This window comes from Ambystoma mexicanum, chromosome 10, assembly GCF_040938575.1.
Source record: "Ambystoma mexicanum isolate Mex_15411 chromosome 10, UKY_AmexF1_1, whole genome shotgun sequence".
Classification (NCBI taxonomy): Eukaryota; Metazoa; Chordata; class Amphibia; order Caudata; family Ambystomatidae; genus Ambystoma; species Ambystoma mexicanum.
Genome location: NC_090932.1, coordinates 128,298,502 through 128,316,965, shown reverse-complemented (window position 1 = coordinate 128,316,965; position 18,464 = coordinate 128,298,502). Strand labels below are relative to the sequence as shown.

Sequence of the window (18,464 nt, the reverse complement as noted above, 5' to 3'; positions counted from 1 at the left end):
CAATTGGTTTGTCGTGACAGTTAGCAGCCCTTGAGAGTTACGTGGAAGAAAATAAACTAAGAATCAATCCTGCAAAGTCTGAAGTAGTAATACTTGAAGATCTTGGCAGAGCAACAAAAATCAACTAAAAGGCCAGAACCAAACTGGAGGTTGAATAACAAAAGACTGTCCTGTGTAAAAAAGGTCAAGTATCTTGGCATGTGGATCAATAGTAGCATAAATGATGCGATGTGGGCTGAAAATGCAAAACAAAAATGCAAACAACTGGCCTGCCAGGCTGCGATCATAAACAAAACATATGGGAAATTCTCCTTGCAACCGGTCCTTGCCCATTACAATCAGAAGGTGGTGCCGACCCTAATATATGGCGCAGAAAGCGCCTTTGGTGTATCTGCGGATCTGTGGACACAATTAGAAAACCAGTATTGGAGGCACGCTCTACAGTTGCAAAAGGGAATACCATCTGCCTGCTTGCGATATGAGCTAAATTTGATATCAATGAATGCACGTGTCCTTTGGAATATGCTGTCTGTGTACAGAAAATTCTAGATGAAAGAGTGCCCCAGTTTGAAATACTATTCGAACTAGAAAAAGGTAATCCTGACTCTATACCGGTCAGGTGGGTAAAGGCCTGCAAAAATCATCTCAAACGACGCTGTATTCATTCATAAACACACAAGACGTGGAAATCAAATGGCCATACATGATTAGGTGGGGCAAAACATTGGGGGAGGAACCTACGAAAGCCCAGTGGGAAGACCTATGGAAATTAATCCCCAAGATGATGCGCTCCGCACAGACCAGAGAAATGTGGACCAAAATAGTGACTCAATGGCACTACACTCCAGAAAGGCTGCAAACCAAACATCAAATACATGCTGGAGAGGCTGTGAGGAAGTGGGTTCGTGGAGGCATATATGGTGGGATTGTAAAGGGATAAAAAGCATTCTGGGAAGGAATGAAGGGAGAGATGGAAAAGATGTTTCCAGATGTGAGGATGTTAGGAGAAGGGGTTTGGCTGTGCGGAATGAGAGACCAAACAGCAAAAAAATTTAAAAAGACTCAGTGGAGAGGCTTCATGGGGCTCCTCATAGCAGCATGGTCAACCATCGCCCAGAATTGGAAAAATAAAGACACCCCACTAACTTTCACATGGCTACAAATGTGTGGGCCCAAATAACTATGGAAAAGGTCACCCACACACTCCAGGGCACGAGAGACAAGTTTGCAATGGAATGGGAAGGGATTCTGGAATACCTTCAGTCGGACTTTATGGAACAATGGTGCCCCCCATAACATCAAGGTATCAGACATCTTCAATGCATGAATAAGTCCCGGAAAGCTGGACATAAGTGCCCCAGGGGAGGAAGTGTTGTGAGGGGGGTGGGGAATGCTGTTCGTATTGTTGATGTTCTGTTATGTAAAATCAATAAACACATGTTTAAAAAAAAATAATAATCTCAAAGAATTACTCACAGATCGTGAAACATTGAAGCTGAACCCGAATCAGGTGAAAAAAAAACTATGGGAACGAGACTGGTGCTCAACCGTAGACATGAGAAATCGTCATAACTTGATGAAAGATGCGGCAAAAGAAGGAAAAAGACAGAAAAATCTCAATTAATTTCTGATGAAAGCCCCTAATGCAAATTATCTGAAGATCTTTATGAAATTTCGGCTTAAAATATTTGACACAAGAGTAAGCCTAAACTTGAGACACAGGATAAAGCAAGTAACTATGCCATGCCGTTTCTGTGGAAATCATCCCGAGTCCCTAAAACATCTAACACTGTATTGTACGGGGTTGACAATATTGAGATCGCTACACCTGAATAAAGTGGTAAAGCTTTATCCTACATTAAGTGAAGAGCTGTGGTCAAAATTTGCCAACCCAAGAGAAAAAGATGTCTACGGTTTGATAAACTTCCTATGCAAATTGAATGTATTGCTAACAGAAATATGAGTTGGACACCGTCAACAATGTGACGTAAGATGTGTGCCTTGTAACAGAAAAAATACAAAATCACTATGTATGAAAGATGTGGACTCAGTTGAGATTAACAGAACTGTAAGAACTGAGGGAAAAGGGAGGTGGAATTGGAGGGAAGTCCAATGATCCTTCTTTTGCCTTGTACACTGTTTTTTTTATTTTTCCTTTTTAAAAGTTTGTATAAACTAAATGAAATTAAAAAAAAAAAATCAATAAATAAAAAGAGGCAGCTGAGAGCAGTGAACAATATACCATTTTGATACTGGGACGAAGAAGATGCCTGCTAAGTGTTAGGAAGGTCAAGCATGTCTCCTTAATCCTGGTCAGGCAAGTCAAGTTGCAAAAGCACACCTGCAACCCGTTAGAGGGTCGCAGTTGTATAAAATGAGAAGGAGAAAGCAACACAAAGAGGAGCAGCAAGGAGGCGGTTCAATCAATCAGCAGGGAACCTTATCTGAGGAAAGACGAGCAGCGGGGGAAAAGTGCTACTGGTCGGTCCGCCGGGTACAACATGCTGAGATGCTGGGGACTGTAGAGAGAGGCCGTCAATGGAAGCGTGGCATGGGAGCTGGGACTCCATGGAGCAGATTGAACGTTGAGAATGGAGTTGTGTGGGAAGGCTCTCTCTTTCTCTTAAGTTCTAGATACTTGTTCCCCTTTGTTAAGAGGTTAACACAGGTGTGTAAGGGGCAGGAGTTGGAACCCTGTCATCAAAAGCAGAAGGCCGTGTGATCCGTACTGCTGGAAGAGCTGCTAAAGCGACCAGTGAGTTTCTGACAAATGAGAAACCTGGTGCGCAAGTGTTTGAACAGTTCTATTGTTAAGGAATACTTTGTATCGGAGTGGTCACGTGTTTCAGAAGAGCACTTTTTTTAAAGTCTCTGGTGTAAACCATTGTCGATTACTGAACGGCCAGAAATACTTTGTGTGGGAGTGGACACGTGTTTAAGGAAACACGTTTTTGAAAGTCTCTGAGTGCTGGGCAATTCATTTAAAGTGAATCGAATTAATATTGAACAGCGAATTGAATTGAAAGTGAGTCACAAGCAAAACCCATATCTATTGTATACCGAACTGAATACAAACTTTGAAAACAAGCAGAACTCTTACATGTTGAATCCAGAAGGGAACAGAACTTTAAATTCAAGTAAAGTCACTTCATGCTGAGTTCTGAAGTGAATGTAACTTTAATGAATAAGCAAAACCAAAAGTATACTGAAGCTTGATTTACAATGGAGCTTGGAAATTTAAACCAAATATTGGATACCAAATTGTGTGAATACTGCAAACCGCATGAATATACATTTGAAAGCAGAACTAAACCTACACAATGAAGATACCAACATGAAAACAGAATATAAATAGAGGGTGCTAGTGTGGCACAGAGTCCTAAGAAAACAAAGATATTTTTGTGAAAAGGAAACTAAGTCTTAGTGAAGGGAACCCTTGAGACTCAAGGCATTTGTTGACTCAAGGATGCAGTCTCAGTGTTCTTTTCTGTTCGAACTGTGTTACTTGGAACTTGGGGAAGGGAACCCAGAGTATTGGTTAGAACTGCATTAGCTTGAAGCCAGGAAGGTAATTTTGCAACTTTTTGTGGAACTTTAATACTTGGGGAAGGGAGCTGAAAGGAAGCTGCAAGCTGGAGGAAGCTCAGAACATTGCCTTGATCACCATGTCTTTTAGTATTAACATTCCAACAGATTGTTTAGCTTTAGTTGTGAGGGCAAGGATAGGTTTTCGACACAGACAGGCTTAAGTTGAACTCTTTGCCTCAGACTTTCCTTAGTTTGATTCAGGTAGGGAAATCCTGCCTTAGAATAGGGCAGGTAAGGCCTTCTATCATCCTGACATTTGATTTAATACTTTAATTTAATAATTTCTACCATGTAAACCATGGACCCTTAGGCTTAAGGGCGCCAGGAAAACTAATAAGGGGTCATGAAGCCTGGGGCTAATCGGAGAAGAAATCCAGAATGGAAAGCAGGATTAATCAAACAACAAAGTTTTTAATTTCTTCGTGAAAAGTTCAGTAGACTTCAGGACCCCAATATCAGGAGAAAGACCATTCCATACTCTTGGGGCCGCGTTCTGAAAGGCTCCATTTGTGGGCTTGGTAGTGTTACATCTGGGGCGGCGGGGCAGCTGGTCAGTATTATTGGATCTAAGGGTTCTCCTGTGTGTTTTTTCTTTGAGCAGGTCCTGTCGATATACGGGCATCTTACCCAGTCGACATTTGTGAGTGATTAGCAGAAGGCGATATAATAACCTTGACTTAATTGGGAGCCAGTGTAGGCCACGCCTGGCCTCAGAGACGTGGTCTTTCAACGCGATTCCAGTAACCACTCGTACGCCGCTGTTCTGTATTACCTGTAATCGGTTGCAGTCTACTTTATTGATACCATACAATAAACTGCAGCAGTCTCGGCATTGGGTTGTGTAATAAAGGGTCAGAGATGGGCCAAAAGTTTGATATAATATGCTGAGGACGAAGCCAGGCTGCCGACATGAGCTTTCATGTTTAGATGTTGGTCGAGGAAGACGCCCAGCATCTTAACCTTTTTGTGTGAGGCAATTCTGGTGTCCTCTATGCAAAAGCTCACGTACACAGGTCCCAGTTTCCTTATCAAGTTGGGAGTGCTGATGGCCATTAGCTCAGTCTTGTCTCTATTCAAAGCAGGGGCATCCATCCAACTTTCAATAAGTGTGTACACTTTATTAAGATGAAATTCGTCTTTGTCATGAATACCTGTGAGTGGGATGTGTCATGATCACTGCTTCCAAGGAGCCAGGACCAGCCCAAGGTCCTTGGAAGCAGACCCCTAATCCTAAGCCTAGGCACCAGCCGGTCCCTACTGGGACCTTTTGGACCTTGTCCTGGCGCCGGTGGCACCAGGCTCATCAAAGCCATCGGTCCCGGCACTGGAAGCGCCGGGCTCATAATATGTGTGAAGATGCTTGGGTGGACTTACCTGCAGCAGACCATGCTGCTTACTTACCAGCTACATAGGAATCCTCTGTAAGCCGGAACTATTTTCTTACCTGGGTGGGGCAAGCTCCACGCCCTGGATACAACACTGGAACTCTTCTGGAACAGGAACTCTTTTCTTACCTAGGCGGGGCCGTGGAGGAAGACCCCTCATCACTCCTAGGCTATTTAAACCACACCCGATTGATGAAGCGTGCTTCGCGTTATTCTGCATCTGCAGCAGAACGCTCACCGAGTCTGTTCCAGCTTTTCTTCTTCCGATCCTGTACCTGCAAGAACAATACTTACCATTCCAGTATCCAGTCTTCAGCAGCGCCTGTAAAAGACAAGAAACAACAGGTTAGCACGACGACTTCACATGCAACGCATTCCTTACCTGGTCCATCGGCAGCGATCATTTCTTCACGCTGCACCTCCGCCTGTGGAGACAAAAGCATAGTTATTACTTACCGGCAAAACGCGAATTCCGGATGTTTTCAACACTGCAACCCAGCATCTGAAAGACAAAAGAAGAGACATTAGACAGGTATTTACTTACGCCCATCGCGCTCTCCACAATAGAGCGCCTGCAACCACTCCGGCGTTTTCCATCACCTCTTCAGCACGAACTCACAGCTGTGAAGGAAAGAGACAGTTAAAGCGCTTGCATATACTCACGCATTTCCAAGCGCTTCTTTCCAAGGCTCTGGCTCCAGCTTTGGCTCTCTTCTTACCATCTTCTAACGCTAGAGCCCTGCAAAACAAATAGAACAAAGCATTATTCCGAGCCATGTTCAATACTTACGTGTCCACGCACCTAAAAACTATATGGACTAGAAGGTGTCCGGAAACTCACCGCTCGTGCTGTTAACGGCGGTTGCGATCCTCTGATGTTAAGAGGCCTACGTTTCACCCAGTGAAGGAACTGGCAACGGCACCCTGCACCAGACGCAGATGGAGAGCCCAGCATTCACCTATCTAAGGTGAGCACGTTTACCTGGGGGCTCTACGGAGAAGCTTAGACGAAAGAGAGAGAGAGAGAGAGAAGGACACTCAATTGCCCAGATCTTTAACCCCATATATTCTTTCATCTGCAGAAATCTCACCCTTCGAGTTCGACACACAGTGCGAAGAGGCTCAGCCCCAGAAGCCAATCGAGTCCTGCACATCACTTTTCGAGTCACAGACTCCTTCCTGCCTAGACCAGCGCCTCCGTGGGAATCAGGTGAGCGTTACAGATGACACACTGAGTGTTGTCAGTGTAGTTCGTAAACGCTATCCCATTTTGCTCTAAGAGAGCAAAGAAAGGTACCGTGAAGATGTTATATAGGCATGGTGATATGCACGCCCCCTGGGGTATGCCAAATTCCAGGTTCGTGGGAGGTAACTTCAGCATCCCCACATTAAATTCTACATTCCCGATTACTCGGGAACAATGAAATCCATTGGCAGCTTCCCTCGAGAAGTTAGCCACATCCTTCAACCTGGTGATCAAGATGGAATGATCCACAAGGTCGAAGGCTGCCGATAAAACCAACAACATCAGAAGAGAGGACTTTCCATTGTCCATACGATGGTTACTGGTCATTTTGGCAAAAAAAAGGTCGACAGGACAAATGGTCGACGCAATTTGGTCGAAAGACAAATGGTCGAATTTTTTTTTTTGTATTTTCACTTTTTTTCCCCTTTTTTTGCTTAAAAACCCTTTTTTTCCTAAACTAAAACCTGAAAAATATATATAAAAATAAAAAAAAAAATTCGACCATTTGTCTTTTGACCAAATTGCGTCGACCATTTGTCTGTCGACCAATTTTCTGTCGACCAAATGACCGGACAGCCCATACGATCTAGTAGTCTGGGCTTCAATTCTAACAAAGCAGATTCGGTCCCAAACCCCTGCCTAAACCGATTGATGTTCATTGAGAATGGGATGATTGTTGAGATGAGCAGAGATTTGTAGGTAAGCTACTCAATCCAAGATCTTATGGGTCTGTAATTTAAAGGCATATCAGCCGGTAGACCTGGCTTTTTTAAGATCAGCGGTATCCATGCCTTTTTTAGCCTCAAAGGCACTGAATTTTCTTGGAAGGAGGCGTTCACAAATTTGCAGATGGCATCTAGCAAAATGGGGGAACAGGATTTAATAATACCTGCTGAACACAGATCTCCTTTACATTTGGTAGTTTTAAAATATTCAATGATAGTAGCCAATTCTAATACGGTTATAGCAGTAAAGCTTAAAAGTGGAATCAGGGTTTTTATTTTAAAAGCAACATAGGCCCTGGCTCCTGAAAATTTAGAATGATCCCATCTTTTTAGGGCAATATCTGCCTTGATTTTACTAAGTTTGCCCTGCATGGCTTCTTGAATGGCTGAACACCAAGCAACATCCTTAATACAGTGCCAGTGTCCTGGGTATGCAGGGTTTCCTGATCTTCAAGAATTTTGAACAGTTCCTTCACTTCAGATTGAGCCCTCTGGATTCTGCTATTAAGCATGGGATTTTTTTAGCATCAAAAATTGCTAATTTATAATATTTGGCTGCCCATTTGTAGGCTGCCAAAGTCAGGGGAGAATGATTAGATTTCCACACATAGAAGTGCTTCAGAGTGGAAGCTTCGAGTTTCTTAACTTCTGGAGAAAACCAGGTATTGCTATTATGTGCTTCTTTCCGTAATTTCTTTTTTAAGGGTGCTAGTGTGTTAGAGATGTTGACAAATGTTGAGGAGAGAAGGTTAGATAGCTTGTCTGCTGAATGTAGGTTTGATGAGATTGCAATCGCTGGTCTAAGCTGAGGTTCGATATGCTCCCGTGTTAAATTTCTCTGGTTTCTAGATAGGAACACTTGTTTATGCAAGCCTCTCATTTCTATTGGAAATTCGGACTGCACAGTGAAATGCACAAAAAAGTGATCTGACCAGGGACAGGCAAGAACTTGAAGATTTTTTTTGTGACGGTATTGAGAGCAGATACCCAATCGAGAGTATGCCCCTTACAGTGGGTAGGTTTGTGAACCTTCTGTACAAAACCCAGATTGGACAAAGCGAACTCCAAATCTAGGGCTATACTATCGGATTCATGCCCAAACCAGAGATTAAAAATTACCTAATATTATAAATGTACTTTTGGGTTTAAGAAATGGGAGCAGGAGATTGGAGAGTACAGTACTGAAATCCTCTGCTGCTTCGGGCGGCCTATAAAGCAGGAGGAGATTGATCGTGGACTCAGCATTAAGCCCAATTTTGACAAGTTTCGACTCCATTCCTTCAATGGGTTGGCATTTAACTTCCCATATAACAAGATGAGATTTAAAAATTAACGAAACCCCAACCCCTCTTCCCAGTCCTTTCCTGCCAAAGCATGCTATATCCTTCTGGGATAGCCAAACTCAAGGAGGGGCCAGCTGCATCGAGGCCCCAAGTCTCGGTAATAGCGCAAATAAAAATGTCCATCCCTACAATATAAGTAACTACTTCTACCGCGTGTTTGACTAGAGACCTAGTATTCAACATCACTATTTTTAAGTCTGAAGCTGGAGTGATCTCTGATCTCGGGGCAAAGCTCCTGTGCCCAGCCTCCAATGGGAAGCTGCTACCTCCCCCCCCCCCCGACTATTGGACCGCTCTCCTGGGACTGAATATCCCATGTGGCACAAGATATGACCACTGTGTTCAGTTTTTAGATTAGAATCCGGTTCCATGGTACTACTGCTGTGCAGTAGTACCATGGAATAAACCATTTTGAACTTTGAATCTGTTGTTTGTGTCTTGCTTCATGATGCCTTCACAATAGTCAGGCAGTTCTCTTTCACCAGCCTCCCATTTCACGCTCAGACTTAACCACAAGGAACTTAGAACCCGGAAACTAAAATCGATGCTGTAACTGTAGGAGAATTAAGACTATGCTGTAAATGCATAACAAAGAGTATGGATGGTTCACCTAAAATTGAACGTTACTGGCAAATACCGACATGAGTATCTAAGCAAGCTAGCGTACGTGAAACCATAAAATGTTCAGCAAACTGATGGGGCTAATTGGTTATGTGTGACACATTGCAATATATGGCATTAGGTAAAATCTAAATTAAAATGTAACTCAAGAGACAAGGGGTCAAGATGTTAATTAGAAATATAAGGCAACGTGATTAGTTAGAACTTCTGAGTCTGATATCTTTATTTTTTTTTATTTGATTTAATTGTATTACAATTTTTACAAAATGGCACATGTTCCATGTACAGTTACTGACGTTTCCACTTGTCTCCATTTGACTATGACAAGAAGAGGAAAAGAAAGGCACATTGGGAGAGAAGCCAAAGGGAAGAAAAAAGTAAGAGGAAAAATAGAAAAAAGTTTATTTTCCATTACTGTCAAGATCGGATTGTCCTTGTGTCCTGTTTTGTGTTATTTTTATGTCCGTAGCTCTCTACTCCAAGCCAATATTTTCCATAAATAGGGCAACGGCAATTGTCCATTGAGTTTTTTCCCCGCTCATTAAAAGTGTCCACCATGCTTCCTCGTCATTTGTCGTTGACGATTTCCAAATTTTGCCCAAATAGGTAGCTCTTGCTGCCTGTGTGGCTGTACATGTCAGAAAGAGGTGATGAATTGTCTCCATCTGCTCCTTTGTGCTGTAGAATTGGCATTCGTTGATAGTGGATTCTCCTCTTATCGCCCTTATCTCATTTGTTCTCATGAGGTTTAGGCGAATTCTCAGGAAGATACGTCCAAGATTTTTATTTGGAAATTTGCTCAGGTAACCTCTAACTTCATTGACTTTCATTGGGTAAGTTGGAAGGTTTTTTGTTAGTTTGTCGTTTCCCGCTGCTTCCAAGGTTCTGATCCAATCCATTTCAATCAGTGTCCTTGCCACCTTGTCTGGGTTTGCTATGAGGGTGGCTTCAGTGGAAACTATTTCGTCTCGAAGGTTGATGTTGTCTGAAACCCATGTTGTTAGCATTGTATTCTTCCCACTGTCGATTTCCTTTTTTATGATTTCAAAGATTCTTGTTGTTGGTTCCAGGATGGTTTTCTTATATAGCATCATGGTGTTTCTTGCGATCGTGCCCCTTAAAGATGTTAAACAGAGTTCACGCCTATCGAGGGGTATCTGGGATGTTTGCGGAAGGCCGAGAACCTGCCGACAGAATTAGCCCTCGAGTTTATCCCAGATATGTTTTGGAATTTGGGGCATTGTTTCTGTGCCATAAGTTAGACTCGGCACCACTTTTGCCTTAAAAAAAGTAATTACTGGAAAGAGTGAAAACCACCCATACTTTCCATCCACGGCCTTTGCCTGGATAGTCTGTGTTTTCCTTTTTTCTGTCAAGGTCACCTGCATAGGCATTTTGGTGGGGTTGCTGCTCAATGTGACACCTAGGTATTTAAAGCTTTTAACTTTTTCCAGTTTCGCTTCTGCTGCATACCATTTTCCCTTTTCCACCTTCCTTGATGACTTTTCAAACAGCATAATTTTAGTTTTTGTTTTGTTCAGTTCCAAGTTGTTTTCCTTCAGGTATTTCAATAAATTGGTCAATTGTCTTTGCAGACCGACTTCAGTTTGATCTAGTAAAATGATGTTGTCTGCGTAGAGGAGTCTGGACACCTTAGATTCGCCTATCGTCGGAGGGAAGCTTCTGATGTTATTTCCCCAATCTTCGAAATCCACCATATAGGCGTTATATAAGACTGGAACCAATGGACAGCCCTGCTTCACGCCACGTGATCTCCTGCTCTGTTTAGTCTGACTCTCATAGATGTTTCCTGGTAGAGCGCTTTGATAGGACCCAGGAGTTTTTTCGATCATTTCTGTGTTGCTAGCTTCCCCCAGAGACAGTCCCTGCTGAGTCGATCAAAGGCTTGTACCAGACCTACAAAGGCCATGAATATTCTAGGACCGCCTTATTTGACCTTGGTTTTCAGGCTACTCAACAGTAGGATGTTTGCTGTTGTGCCTGTGTTCTTTACAAAGCCTGTCTGGTAATTATCGATAAAGTCCATTTCTTTCAGCCAGAGATGAAATGCGTCCAGAACAAATGACCAGAATTTCCCCAATCTTCGAATGACTGCGATAAGGATGCAGGTCATTAGCTGTATTCCAGGAAGGAGGAATAGATTTATTTAGGTTGCAATTGTGGAAGATGTTGCTGATGAGAAGTGCCCAGGCACCGGCGTTGTTCTTTAAATCAATATTCGATATCCTGTCAGGGCCCGGGGCTCTCGAGTTTTTCAATTTGGTGATTTTGTTCATGATAGTCTCAATATCACAAGGAACCTCCCAAGTTGTTGTACTTTGTTGCTCAGGAGTTATGATTAAGTTTGTCAGGGCTTTATACAAGTCTTCAAGGTCCTTGTTTTTTTTCGCACATAGTGGGCGAAGCATCTGCTCCGCATTTTGCTGGTACAGGTTTGCTCGTTGTTGGAGGACCCAGTTATTATAGGTTCGTTCTGCCACTTTGAGTTTTGCTTGTATTTCCTGTTGGTTAAATGTGTGATGAAAGGTTTTCTGCAATCGTTTGGGCTCTTGTTTACATGGTACACTTTGAGTAAGGGCACATAATCTACTTCAGCACTTGGTCTAGAGTTTTCTGTGTCTTTGTCCATTTGTTTTTTCTTGTAGGCTTCTGTGATTTCTCTGATTATTTTGTCAGACAGTTTTAGACTATGTCCTCTAGGGCAGTCTTCTATCTCCCAAGGCATTTGCTTTTTCGCCAATTGAGGGGCCTGCCAAGATGTCACTAATATATTGTGATCACTGTTTTCTGTTTTTTCCACTTTAAATGAGGTAATCAGGACGAGTAGGTATGGTCTATAGTACCACGTTTCTTAGATGGTTGAATCGTTTAGAGAACACCAATGTACAAAAACAAGACACAGCCTGAGGTCTCGGGGCGGCCATTTGAGTGATGACAGAGACAGAAATAACAGAAGTAGGCCAAGGTCAGAGAAAATGATCAACCGGAGAATTCAGAGCAGCTGTGTTTTCGGGTTGGGACGTGTTCTGGCCTCAAAGGATAAATTGACATTGAGCAGGAACACCATAATCAGGCTCTTCAGTCACGTTCCAAACTTGAGACAACTCAATTCAGATGATTTAAAGATAATCGAATCTTGCGAGAGCGGCCGTGCGGACAGGTCATAATTACACATAGGCCCTCATTACAACTCAGGCGCTAAGGGTTAACGCCGTTGTTAACCCTTAAACGCCTGATTCCAATTTTAACGGCTGCTTTTAGTAGGCGTTAAAATCCATGGCGCTAAACCGCCTTGGTGCTAATTACGGAACCGTAATTTATGGTGCCGTAATTAGCGCCTTCCCCACTCCCATTATGCCCTATGGGGCAAAAATGGGAATGGGGAAGGGTAAATGGGAAATGGGGATTTACCGCCCCACTCACCTTGGAATGGGGCGGTAAATCCGCCATCCACCATGGTGTAAACATAGTTTACACCATGGTGGTAAAGTTGTTGTACTTACCGCCTGGGTCGTAATGACCTCCATAGCCTCTCCAATAGTGCAAAACCTCCTAGTCAAGGAGGCAGAAAACCGATTAATCTTAGGCTATGTCTTGACAGAACTATTCAGCAGGAGAGAACGAGGACTTAAGCCAAAACCATACTTGGTCTGTTACGCAATTACATTCACACCTGCACAGAAGGGCTTGATGGGCCGCCAAAGGCCAGTCTCATTTCGCTCAGGAGGTGGCCTAGAACTCTCAGCCCAAATTCAGCACTCACCTTTGCTGCAGGCATCGAAGAAACCCTGCTTGGGCGGGAAGATCTGCTGTTTTTCTCCACCGGTGAAGTTGAAAAGTCCTTCCTTTACAGTTGGGACCTTCTCAGGGACAAGGCCCTTTTCAGTACGAGCTTGTCTCTTGTAAAGTCATGGTTAGGCCTATTATTAAGGGTTTGGGTAGGGTTTTGGAAAGTTTTAATCCATTTTCTTCCAGGGTTATGAAAGGCAGAGAGGGTGGGTCTATTATCCTGACTTTATTTGTGGGCTCTTCTGTCAGCCGATTTGGCCCCCCTTCTTCAGCCTTTCTTTTCATCCCGCTGCCTGCTGAGTAATCTGTTTCTGAGTCCTCCACTGTGTACGTACTGAGGTCCATTAAATCAATGGATGGTTCCTTGTCTTCTTCTGCCCTTAAGTCCAGCCTTTGTTTTTCTTCCACATTTGTTTGGGCCTTCAAGGCAGTTTCCTTTGCCGGGCTTTTTCCCTTAACGTTCCGTTTAGCCATGACCATTCTTCTAGGTGGATCAGCTGTGTCTGAGATCTTTAAGACCACGTCCTTTTTTCCCCATTGCAGATTTTGATCCGGAGATCCGACGTGCTTTTTCCAGACTAGGGAGTTTCGGTTGAGTAAATATCCCACACCTTTGCAGTTGTTTTGCACTTTGTCGTTGCCGATTTCTCATAGGTGGTTCTATGGTTGTCAAATGTGATGTTATTTTCAACGGGTCGTGGGTTATACAGCCGTTTCTTAACGACCTGTCAGTCTTTTCCTGATGATTTGGCTCCAGAGTTCCAGTTTCTGTTGGAAGTTTCTGAGCTGCTCCCTGTCTGACTCTTGCTGCCCTTTTGTTGTTGATACGAGGCTGGTTTGTTTGTTGCCTTGGCTCATTGTTGTCTTTTAATTTGCCCCCAGTGTGGGTATTTGGTGAAGCTTCTTCCGATATCAGAGGGTCATTTGGGGGTCCTGAAGATGTTGCTCTGACTGATCTCACTGTTTCAGGTGCTCTGACGGGTTCCACATCAACCAGGCAAGTAGTGCCTGGGTCTCCGGTGTTCACTTTTCTTGCTTCGTTGGCCATTAAATAGCTCTCCAAGTAAATCAGCTTTCTATGCATTAAAGCTATTATGGTGGTGTGATCTTTGAGGGTATCATTCAAAGCTTCATAAAGCTTACTGAATGGGGCCAAAGCGATGGTCACAGTAGACATTATGGCTAAAAGGTCTGGCTTTTTTTATGGAGTGTCCTCTGTTAAAGTATGTGAAATTTTGCGTAGTCTTTTTGAGCGTAGTGGAGTATGAAAAATCGCCAAGGGTTTTATTGGTTGCTCTTGTTCAGGCACATTATTTAGGACTAATGGTATTTGTCTACTTGCACACTTCTCAGTTTCTTTGCTTGGAGGCCCTTTTTTTGCTCTCAGTTCAACAGGGCTAGTTGCCTTAGGTGGTAGCGGGGTCTATTTCCTTCAACTCTCCGCCTTCCAAAGATCTCTTGGAGTTGTTCAAGTTCGGTGGAGTATCAACTACGTTGGGGAGATGGGCGTTCAACACACCCTCCCTGGCTGAGTGTTCAGCAGCCGCTGTAAAGTCTGGTCTAAAAACGAGTTTACTTTGTAAAGGAGTTGTGATAAGCGGAGTGGATGTGGTTTCCCAAAGTGCCATCTTATCGGTGTCAATGTTTTCTTGGGTTCTCCTCTGAAAACGTCCTTAGGAGGTGGAAGTTTCCTCTCTGGAAAGACATGGTCAAGTGATGCTTCAACACCTTCAAGCATTTCGACGTCTGAAAGTTCATCAATTTGCGAGCCCACTTTTGAGCTCTTTTTCTTAAAAAAGTTTGCCACGGGAATGATCTCACTTAAGCCTTGTCAATTAGTCCGTAACTCCGCCTTCTTGTGGCTTGTCCCCCTGTAAGGGGGCTTCCTCTAAAATTTCCCATCGTACATTTTTTTTAAGTCTTGGCTGTGTTGTTACTTTAAACTGCGAGGTTACTTTTCATTAATTTCTTTGCCGCTTCGGGCATTCTGTAGTGTTTTGGGACTGTCGATGTATCTTTAAATGCAGCTACTCCGTGGGTTTATGCTTAAAGTGTCCTGAAGTCCTGTTTCTGCTTCTTTCCTTACCGGTGCTTTATGTTTTTCAACTGGCGAAAATTCTGTTCCCGTCAGACGTATATCGCCATGGGCTCGGTCTTGTTCTGGCGTGGTCTCACGCTCCAGTTTGTCCGAGCCCACGCCTGATCCAACCCTCCCTCTTTCAATCGAGACCTGAGGAGCTGTTTGATCATCTTCTCATATGGAGTCCATAGGGCTTCTCAAGTCCTCATTTTGGCTTGGAGGGTGGATTTCCATTTGAAGTTTCCAAATTTGCTTTGGCCCCATATCGGGTCCCAAGTTAGTTGGATCATTTATGGGATCCATCAGGGTCGTCGGTGAGTACTCCTCGTTTGCTTCGTTCTGAGGGATCCTTCTCGTTGCGTAGAGTAGCCCTCCTTGTCTTGAGGGTCGGTTGGATCAATTGTTGCCAGTTCATGGGTTTGATCCTGTGTCAGGTCCTGTTTCAGGCCGAGCTGTGTTGGGAACTGTGTTAGCAAATCCATGTTTGCCCCCTTTGTTCCCTTAACGTCTATCGTGGTTGGGGTGCGGTCCTGCTCTTGGACCCGCCTATCATCCGTGCCACAGGGAGCCGGTCCATACTACCAGAACGAAAGTGAAACTAATGTCGGCCCGGGCATTGGACCACGAGTACCAGGGGGCACTCAAAACGAGTTTTGGGAGCGATGAGGTTGACATAACTTTCGTAGATTTATTGAAGACTGAGCGAGATGCTCTACGTCTAAAGACAATGTTGGGTAATGCAGAAGGGACAGGAGGTGCACAGATCTTCTTACCTGCTCCTTCCATGGTCTGATCAAACACCGCCACCGCCACTGCCGGAGAAGCTGCAAACGAAGACTCAGGCTGGGATGATAACGTGTGACAGAGTTCTTCCCAACATAGGCGCGAGCTCCTCAAACAGCGGCTGTCCTCTTCAGTATCCGCGGTTGGTGCTTTCTGCTCCTCTGCTGCCACTACTGCCCTGCCTAGCATGACTGCAAGACTGCAGTACTCGGCAGCACTCCATGGCCGCTCTGCAGCCAGGCAAGGGTTTTAAGGCTGGGTCCACCCACTTGCGATGGACAGAGTAGACACACTCTGATAGCAGGCACACAGGACAAACTAACAGTAGGACCTGCAAGGCTGCAGTACTCAGCAGCACCCCTAGTCTGATATTGGGGAGGATGGGCCAGGTGTAAAAGTTTCAAGTTGCAAGCTACTAGCCAGGAACAAACAGCCACTTCCCATCCCATTTCTCCATGAGCACATCACCTCTCGCTTGCCAAGAGCCAAATATCACTTTCCTTGTACATTGGAGTAGTTAAACCCCCAGTATGAAATGTAAGAGATGAATCAATCAGTGAAATAGGCATAGGCGTCATCTGTTGATGTGTTAAGCAGAGGACCACGAAAATAACAAGGGCCTAATCAAGGACTAATGAAAATGTTTCAAGAGTCTGAAGAGGTGTCCCAACAATCTTAGATGCAGATAATCTTTGTTAGCAAGCAACTGGCTTAGCAAGGAAGTTGACTTATTGAGAGATACAATAAACCAGATGGCTATTAAATAACTTCCTGACAATGCATTTTGAATCTTCCTCTGGGATCAGAAATAGAATCTCTTTGGGGATCTTTGTCTTAAATCGAACAATGTGATTGCAATGTCACCACCTTTTCAATTTAATTGTCTAATTAAATGCACACCAAGTTCATAGCTAATTATTTTAAGACTGCAGTGTTTATTTTTGGGGCTTTTGTACAGTGGGGAATAGGCCATAATGGGTGGAGTGGTGAACAGAAATAGTAATAAACCTAAGATTGGATGTCAGCGCAGATATTTGAAGATGCTCACCGCACCACCATGAGTCCCAGCATTTCACCATATAATTCTATGAAGCTCTCCCATCAAAGTCTGCACTTCTTGGAAAACTTTTTTAAGTTCACGGGTCACCTTAATAAGTCAGTGTGAAACCATGACGGGTAGTAACCTAAATGTATTTTTAAGTTTTGAAGAGTAATTAATACATATTCGAGCCTTGTCAGGTTATATAGCTAATCTGAGATGATATAGCAGAATAGAGTAGACAGCAGTGACCCTGCTGTGGATGTGGTTCATCTCTATAGAAACAACACTCTAACCCTATTGCTAAAGTGCAATACTGCGTTTTATAGCTGCAAAAGAACACTATGATATGCTGATATTTTATGTTAAATGATGACAATTGGCAAACAAGCACCAATTTCTAAAGAAAAAATTCAAATTGCTTAGCTGATAAGACTCCTTTTCCTGTCTTCCTTCGCCAAATGTATGAGAAATGGTGGCCCGGAAAGTATATCAATGGTGCTCAGGAATGAAAAACAAAAAGGGATGGATATGGGTTAAACAAAAACAAGAAGAAGGAAAGTGGTACAGATAATAACCTGGTGTGAAGATGTAAAGCTTACAGTTTTAGGGACTTCATATGCTATCTGAGTGGACACTCCACCCATATCCAGTATTCCTGCTGTCCTTTTACGAAGTATGGATTCTTTGTTGTCACTGCCTGGAATATGCACCTCCACTACAGCATCATCATCTAGGAAATAAATTAGAACATTCTGGTCAGAACAGAAGGAACAGATTTGAATTCCTGCATATTGCAATGGCGAAGAACACATCTGAGAAGGTACACTTTTTAATATTCTCATTTGGATATCTTGGTACAACAGACTGCCATTTTTCACAAACCAACAACATATAGAACCAATATACACTCAATGTATTTCTCTCCAAATTCCAAATCCAGGATTCAGAAGGCAGCCAGCACAGTTATTTTACTTCAGAGAAACTTCTGTCTCCAGTGAGAGGTGGCCAGCTTGGTGTGCAAGTATATAAAAGGTACATGCGGTCTACACGAGCACTAAACAAATGACTAAAGACGGCATGTATAAACTACTTTTTATTATCGGGACTCCCATCATCCAAACAAAAATATTTCTAAACATATGAATTGAGCCACAAAGAACCCGTCTTGTAGAGTCCAGGAAGGTGCTGTTGTGATTTGTTAGTGGTGTTGCGAAATGCAGGGTATGCACTATAAGGGTGTGGAAGGAGGATATTGATACACAGGTGGCATGCTTTTAGGCAAAGACTTTTATTTACCACCAAACAGAAGAAGAAGAAAACCTACCGATCCCTAACTCTAAGAGAGGTTTACCAGCCTCAACTAAATACTAAGGAACTGTCAGAATATCAGTAACTAAAAACTCCACTATCCCATGTCAAAACCCTACTTCTATCACTTAAACTTATAACGAAACTAAACTGCACTGCACTGGACTCTTCACTTCTGGGTCCAAAAGAATGACTCCCTTCTTCTGGATGGTTATAGTTCACAAATTAGAGTGAATGTCTCCCTTCCCCTGGCCTTTCTCAGGCTGGATTTACATTTCCACAAAGTAGGGGGATTGTCTCCTTTTCCCTGGCCTTTCTTGGCTTCTCTCGGCAGTTCAACAAAGGTGGGGGAATGACTCCCTTCCCCTGGTCTTTCTTGGCAGTTCAACAAAGGCAGGGGTCTGTCTCCCTTCCCCTGGCCTTTCCTGGCAGAAACCTTTCAGCGATTTGGCAGGCAGTCCTGGTGTTCTCCGCTGCCAGATACTGCCTATGGTTCCAGACCCATTCACTTTGTTTTTTCTTCCTCGGGTCCT

General features: G+C 43.5%; 1 protein-coding gene across 5 annotated transcripts in view; it reads right to left on the bottom strand.

Moving 5' to 3' along the window:
- ENTPD4 (ectonucleoside triphosphate diphosphohydrolase 4) overlaps window positions 1-18,464 on the bottom strand; it is a 491,672-nt gene that overhangs the window by 166,633 nt on the left and 306,575 nt on the right. For 3 of the 5 annotated variants that reach the window (XM_069617610.1, XM_069617611.1, XM_069617614.1), the window contains one exon: window positions 17,199-17,353. In XM_069617610.1, the coding sequence (XP_069473711.1) occupies window positions 17,199-17,353 (155 nt within the window). The remainder of the gene's footprint in view (window positions 1-17,198; window positions 17,354-18,464) is intronic. The other 2 variants (XM_069617612.1, XM_069617613.1) reach the window with 1 other exon arrangement.